At 34.5% G+C, this 8,199-nt stretch overlaps 1 protein-coding gene across 1 annotated transcript; it reads right to left on the bottom strand.

Annotated features, from left to right (window-relative positions):
- Positions 1 to 4,696: 4,696 nt before the first annotated feature.
- LOC113724460 (uncharacterized) lies at positions 4,697 to 5,401 on the bottom strand. The gene has a single exon (XM_027247361.1). The coding sequence runs from the start codon at positions 5,399 to 5,401 to the stop codon at positions 4,697 to 4,699; it is 705 nt and encodes a 234-aa protein (XP_027103162.1).
- Between the last annotated feature and the right edge of the window lie 2,798 nt (positions 5,402 to 8,199).

Here is an 8,199-nt window from a genome sequence, read left to right as displayed (position 1 = left end):
TATATAGTTAGACATGAAAGAAATTAAGGATGAAAATTAGTTTCATTTAGTCCTTGTATGTAGCTAGATATAGATGAAATTGAGAATGAAATTGGAGAGGTTGGAACTCAAGTGACAAGGGTGATATCTCTTTTATCACTTTATTTTTTGTATTGATTCTTATGTTTAGTTATAATACATGTTTGGTTCTTGTTTTTTTAACTTTTATGTTTTGGTAGTTTGTATACCTAGGAAATAGATGAACTGCTATGATTGTTAAGTGAAATTTTCATGGTTATTTGAACTTATTTTTTGAACAAGTTATTTAACACTTTTGCTTCTACAGTCATATTATTAAATTGGTACATTAATTGTGGTTATCTAAAGTTGTTGTTTCATCAATAATCATTGTGATTCAATACTAGCTCATGCTAGTGTTAAACCTTGGGAGTTAACTCACTAATATAGGATTGCACCTCTGTGGTCTTAGTGGATTGTTTCATATAATTTCATAGAATTTAATAAATCTATTGTTAGTTTCATATCACGTTAGTAGGTGTGGAGTAGTTATAGGTATGGTTGGTATACTTGTGAAAGCATATATCACTTATATCTGAAAATTACGCCATAACTAATCAAGATAATAACATTCATTTAATCAAAATTTTCAGCTGGAAAAGATTTCTAGGTTTTGTGTGAGTTTGGATCAATTAGTAATTCAAGTGTTTTGCTCCATTTATGAGTTTATAATTACCAAGATCTAATAGTTAACAAAGAACAGTGATTCATTCTAGAATGCATCTAGCTTTAGCTTGGGTGCACCGTACATATTATATTTAGCACTTGATTGGTTTTCACTCTCCTAGACAGAACAACGCCCGTTTGATAATCCTATTCAACACTTAAATTCAATAAATTTAGATTTAAACATGTTCAAATATGTTTGATAACTAAAAATTAAAAGTCTAAATTAATTAAGTGATATTGAATTTTCTAGATAAAATTTGCTTCCAAAATAAGTAATAAACTATTCATTTATCACTTAATGTGATATTCATTTAACCAAACCATGAAATCAACAAATATTGAACCATCCTAATCCTCTGACAAATTCAGGCCACAAAAAAACAACTTTTTCACAGCATCATAAGCCATCAAAAATCCAAGAAAAATAGTTCATGCAAAGAAAAACTCACATAATAATTCCAAAACTTCATGAAAGATTCTAAATCAGTTGATGAGGGACACTATCGTTATCTATAGACAATGAGGAGCATGAATTAGTGTGGGAGAAACCCGAAAATAATCACCTGAATTGCTAGGCCAACACAAGAATTTCTGCTGGGTTTTCATACGAAGTCGGGACTGGTGCAGTGGAGGTGAAGCTGCTCTTTTGCGGCCAGATTTGATGGTCTTTCCAATGTTATTTCAAAAATGTTTCTGAACGAAAGTTAAACCTCTCCTTCTGTAGATATCCCAGGTGTTTTAAAACATCCAGGAAGAGGTCAATTCAATTGAGAAAATTGTAGCTCGCCAAAAACCAGCCTGATCTTAAAAATATTTCTGCAAAAATTTTCTCTTCCTTCTATTCTCTCTCTTGTCTTTCTTTACCTTTCATTTGTTTTGCTGTATTCCTTTCTGATTATCCCCAGATGCCCCCTAGATTTTCCATAGCTTCTCCCTTTCTCTTGTTTCTTCTTTTCTCTTTTTCCTTTTCTTTCCTTTCTTTCTTGCCCCTCGAAGCTACTTTTTTTTCTCTTTCTTGTGCCGCCGGCTTCCCCCTCTTTCTTTTCCTTAATCTTTTCCAGATTTTTCCCAATTCAACAGCTGTCCTTGCCACCTAATCTCTTGCAAATGTAGTGGTGTGCAAAAAGACAAAAACACATGTCTAATACTCACTTAATCCACTTAGTTATCTTGCATGCATTCCACCTATTTTCTTGTTTTTCCTTTTACTTTTCAAGGCAAAATTTAAAGTAAACAAAATGTTAAATTCCTTTTTGAGATTTGCCTTGCCAATTTTCATTTTATTTTGAAAATTTTGAATTTGAAAAGATTAAAAAAATAAATTTTTGTGAGAATTTTCTTTTTCCGAAATTTAAAAAAAAAGTTTTAAAAACTATGAACCTACTCAATAAAAATAGTAAACTATCATTTTGCAAACTTTGGCTAAATAAAAAAAAAACAAAACGAAATAAAATACAATAAAATTAAATTTTGGTTTCTACAGCTTGTCCCTCTTTGTCTGAGTTTTGAAGAAACTCGAGACAAAGACGTAGATACCAAATACTTACCTACTATTCTGCCTTGAACTGAAACAAGCAAAAATATAAAGGTCAGTGAGATAAAACCCAAACCTGCTGTAATAATTGGTCAGTGGAATAAAATCCTAACTTACCATGAAATTGGTCAGTGGGATAAAATCTGAACCTGCCAAAAAATTGGTTAGTGGGATAAAACTCGAGCCTGTCGAAAATTGAAAAATTATTACAGAATGCCTTTTGTAAAACTTCGAAGATTTTGATGAAAACAGATAACTCTTCTAAAAAATTTGCCTCAGTGTGATGTTATTTGGACATTTGGACCTACAAAAAAAATAATCATAATGACAAATAATGCCACCACCATCCGATCAATCCTTCCTTCAAGAAATTTGTAAATATGAGTATTTGAACGTTCTTCTCCAATGTAGCAAAACTCAACTTTGCTCTGCGAACTGTATCAAGTTTTCTTAACTTTCAATGTTAATCAAATATGACATTTGGTATCCAAACACTTTCAATATGTCACAGGGATTGCCATTTAATAGATCCAACGAGATAAATGAGACCATGAAACACATAAAAAAAATATTTTATTTACACAAAAATGATGAAAACTCCAGTAACATAAAAACAACCATTTACTTTTATTTAAAGAAAATTGATTTTAGATAAATAAACCTGTAAACACAATCAATTTATGTTTGATGAACCAAAGTACTTTGATCTCAAACAAAATGCCACGTTTGACCCTTTGGATATCGTCCCTTCGGAGTTCAACACTGGCAATAGAACCACAACGTGAAGAGAAATTCAAATGAACTAAGTCACTAGCCATTCAATTCCATGCTCATTTTTTCTTATAAAAACCGCACCTTAACGCCCTTTCGGGTTTTCACTAAAACTACCCCCACTTTTTTGCTTTTCCTTTCATCATTCTTTTATTTTTTATTCTTTTTATTTTTATTTTTATTCTTTTTTTCTTTTTTTTACAAGGTACCATTTCGGGTTTTCACCTAATGAACAAATTTTGCTGATAACTTTTATCAACTCAGAAATATGTTATAAGAAATGATGGCATGAATGTGACAATCCTTCCCTTGCCAAATTGGTAAAGGTGTATTGACATCACTTGCCATGTGATTAAAAAATTTTGTAAAAGAGGTGATGTAAAGAACGGAAGTCAGGACTTTCAGTTTTTCGTAATGTGGTCAGGTGAGGTGCTAAGAAAGATTTAAGACTTGAAGGCAAATTTTATAAGTGTTTAAATCATCTGAAGTCGCATCTTCATATTAACCCTATTTAGGATTAAACTAAAATTGCCCCGATTTATTCCCAACTGAGATTCTTTTCTTTAATTCTCTTTTCTTTTTGTTCCTCTATCACTTTTCACCTCTTGAGGCTTTTCTTTCTTTTTCTTTTAACTCAAATTTACCCCAGTGTGGGGTTTGTGATGCTCAAGGGTTGCCAAACCAAATAATTTATTCTGAAAGTTCAAAAGGGAAAACTAGGGATAGAATGTTTAATTGGAAACGAAGAAGGTTTGACTTTCATTCCATTCTTCGCATTAACCCTGAAAAGAAACGTCCATTTTTCAGATGAAAAATTTCTTATACATATCCGAATTGATCGGTTGAGGGAAAACTTGTCCATCCATTTCTGCGAGAATAAGTGCTCCACCAGGCAATACTTTCTTGACGATAAAAGGGCCCTACCAATTTGGTGCAAACTTGCCTTTGGTCTCTTCTTACACTGGCAAAATTTGTTTCAACACTTTGTCTCCTTCTTCGAATAGTCGCGGTTTGACTTTTTTGTTGTAAGCACGGGTCATCTCTTTTGATAACACTGATCATGACAAATGGCATTTAATCTTTTCTAATCAATCAAAGACAACTGCTCATGACGTTGTCTAATTCAATCAGTTTCACCCAGTTTGGTTTCCATTAGTATGCGCAATAAAGGAATTTCGACTACAACTGGCAAAACTACTTCCATTCCGTACATGAGATTGTAAGGTGTTGCCCCAGTAGAAGTTCGAATAGAAGTTCTATATGCCATTAATGCATAGGGGAGCTTTTCCTGCCAATCACGATATCTTTCGATCATTTTATGAATTATCTTTTCAAGTTCTTATTCACTGCCTCCACAGCTCCATTCATCTGTGGTTGATAAATAGTAGAATTTTGATGCCTAATTTTGAACTGTTCGCGTAATCCATCCACCATGTCATTGTTGAGATTCTTTGCATTGTCGGTGATTAATGTCTCTGGCACGCTAAAATGATAAATGATGTGTTTTCTTAGAAAATCTGTAACCACCTTCTTAGTCACGTGCTTGTAAGACTCAGATTCGACCCATTTGGTAAAATATTCAATTGCCACCAAAATAAATCGATGCCCGTTTGAAGCAGGAGGGTCAATAGTTCTAATTACATCCATACCCCACATTGAACATGGTTAGGGAGCAGTCATACTGTGTAATTCTATGGGAGGAGTGCGCATAATATCTCCATGCAATTGACATTTAATACATTTCCTAACAAAATTTACACAATCATGCTCCATAGTAAGCCAAAAATATCCTGTCCTCATGATCTTCTTTACTAATAAATGCTCATTCATATGTGATCCACATACACCACTGCACACTTCTTTCATCAAATAATCTGCTTCATCTTCATCAACACTTTTGAGAAGGCGCAAGTCTGACGTCCTTTTGTATACCACCTCTCCATTTAAGAAAAACTTGGATGATAATTTGCGCAAGAAGCTTTTAGCAGTCATATTAGCACCTGGAGGATAGGACCCGATTTTGAGAAATTTCTTAATATCGTTGTACCAGGGACGGCTATCAGAAGATTTTTTCATAACCAGACAATGTGCAGGCTTTTCTTGTAATTGAATCTGGATAGGTTCAATCACCAACTCATCTAGATGTTGAATCATTGAAGATAAAGTGGCCAAAACACCAGCAAAAACATTTTGAGCACGTGGAATACGCCTGAATTCCAAACTTTTGAATTTGTTTGCCAAATCCAGTAAATTGCAATGATATGGCAAAATCTTTGAATCTCGAGTTATCCATTCTTTAAGCGTTTGAGGCACGAGCAGATCGGAATCACTGAACACTAGTAAATCCTTGATCTCTATCTCCAATGCCATTCTTAATCCAAAAATACAAGTTTCATATTCAGTTATATTGTTAGTGCAGAAAAATCACAGTTTAGCGGAACCCAGATAATGTTTTCCTTCAGGCGATACTAGAATAGCTCCGATCTCAACTCCGAAAGAATTTGAAGCATTATCAAAGAATGGTCTCCACTCAGGGCATTGCTCATTCATATCTTCTGATGTACCAACAAATAGGACATCCTCATCCGAAAAATAAGTGTGAAGCAGTTGATAATCATCTTCCCTGGGATATTCAGCCAAATGATCTTACTATAATCTGCCCCTTGATTGCCTTTTGCGTGGTGAAGATGATATCGAATTCAGAAAGGATCATTTGCCATTTAACCATGCGTCCGGTTGGCATTGGTTTTTTCAATAGGTACTTCAAAAGATCTGAACGAGAGATAAGATAAGTGGTGTGACTAAGCAAATAATGCCTCAGTTTCTGAGTTGCCCAGGCCAATGCACAGCAACTCCTTTCAAGAAATGAGTATTTTGCTTCATAAGGTGTGAACTTCTTGCTAAGATAATAAATTGCTTGCTCCATTTTTCCAGAATCATCATGCTGTCCCAAAACACAACCCACAGCCTCGTCGAGCACAAACAAATACATAATCAAAGGTCGACTCGGCTTGGGTGGCACTAAGACTGGAGGGTGCAATAAGTAATTCTTGATCTTATCAAAAGCTTGCTAGTATTTTTCATTCCAATACAATGGCATATTCTTCTTCAATAATTTAAACAAAGACTCACATGCTGAAGTAATTAAGCAATGAACCTGCCAATGAAATTAATTTTTTCCAAAAAACTCTTCACATCCTTTTGTGTTTTTGGCACCAGCATTTCACGAATTGCTTTAATCTTTGTCGGATCTATCAATAATTTGCCGGCAGGAGCCCCGAAAACGCACTTCACAGGATTTAATTTCAAATTATATCTTCTCAAGCTTTCAAATCAACCAAATGATCCTCCGCTTTCTTGGATTTGATTATGATGTCATCCACATAAACTTCCAACTCCTTATGAATCATATTGTGGAACAAGGTGATCATAGTCATTTGATAAGTAGCTCCAACATTTTTCAATCCGAATGGCATTACTCGATAGCAAAATGTTCCCCATGGAGTGATAAAAGCAATTTTCTCTCTATCCTCTTTTGCCATTAGAATTTGATGGTATCCGGCAAAGCAATCGCCAAAAGACTCAATCTCATGCCCAGCGATGTTGTCCAAAAGGATATGTATGTTTGGCAAGGGAAAATCATCCTTCGGACTGGTTTTGTTCAATTTTCGGTAATCAACACATACCCTCACCTCTCCACTTTTCTTCGGGATAGGGATTAAATTTGAAAGCTAAATAGAATAATGTGATACCATGATAATCCTGACATTGAGTTGCTTCTCAATTTGCTCCTTGATTTTGAGACTTATATCCGGTTTAAATTTGTGGGGTTTCTGTTTCACTGGTGAAAATTTTGGGTCCGTTGGCAATTTGTAAACCACTATATCTGTTGATATACCCGTCATGTCATCATAGGACCAATCAAACACATCTTTAAACATGATCAAGAATTCAATCATCTCTTTTTCTGCTTCTTATTCAAATGAATACTAATTGTGATCTCTTTAACATTGGTTTTAGTGCCAATATTAATGATTTCTATTTCTTCTAAGTTCGGTTTGGATTTCTCTTCATATTGTTCAAGATTATTTAACAAAGACTTGGATTCTTTCTCGTTATCGCTATCGTCTTGAATTTCTGATTTCATAATTTTGAATTCGTGAGAGATATTGAGATTGCAGTCATCATATTCCGAAATAGTGATATCCAAAGAATCAATATGTTTTATTTTTGGCCATCTAAAAAAGAATGAGACAGATACAACAATACGTAAGTAAAACAATTGAAAAATGAACAAAATGCATTTCATTGAATTTCAAATAAAGGACAAAACATCATAATACGCTACTTAACATAAGACTTGTATTGAAAAGACATTTGATTCAAAACTATTTACAAAACTAAAAGGCAAAAGATGATCAATGCGAATGATTTCTTTTATAATTCTCAACCAAAGGCAATCCCCTAGATTTACCGAAATTCCCTTCAGGAGGAAAGAAAGTCAATGGTCCAATTCTTCATTGCTTCTCTGGAGACCTCTGAAAATTCTGGATTCTCTGACGGCTTGCCCTCATAAGTAACCCCCACGAACAGTTTAGACAAACTGATATCCACCTCATCAATCGGGTCCAATTCAGATCCGATTACTTCTGATGGATGGAAAAAAATGTAGTGCAATGGTGGGATACTCCTGACAATTTGCTTTCCTTCCTTTTCTACTCTCTTGTGATCCAACATTTCTTTCTTGTCCCTGGAAGTAGGTTGAAACCCTAGTCCAAAAGTGTCCTTCTTTTCTTGAAACTCTATTGGTTGTAGAATTTCCTGCAAGTTATGTCCGAGACCCTTGCCTATCTCGTATCCTCCTCGAATCATTTTTTAGCCATCATAATGCTGGCTTTTAGCAAATTCATTCCCATCACCGACTTGTCTTTAGATACCCAACCTACTAAATGATATCAACCAAATGGTGAGAAGAAACCGGAGCTTTTCTACCACCTTCCTTTTTTGGTCCGGAATTAACGATCATAGTACAATCATTCTCTACAAACATTGTGACTAATTGGTCATTCACTGCAAATCTCAATATCTGATGGAGCGAAGATGGTATAGCACTCGAAACATGAATCCAAGGTCGTTCAAGTAGAATATTATAAACACTTGAGAAATTC

The sequence above is a fragment of the Coffea arabica genome, chromosome 2c (assembly GCF_036785885.1).
Source record: "Coffea arabica cultivar ET-39 chromosome 2c, Coffea Arabica ET-39 HiFi, whole genome shotgun sequence".
NCBI classification, from domain to species: domain Eukaryota; kingdom Viridiplantae; phylum Streptophyta; class Magnoliopsida; order Gentianales; family Rubiaceae; genus Coffea; species Coffea arabica.
The sequence above is the reverse complement of the archived record's forward strand: the minus strand, read 5'-3'. Positions and strand labels throughout refer to the sequence as shown.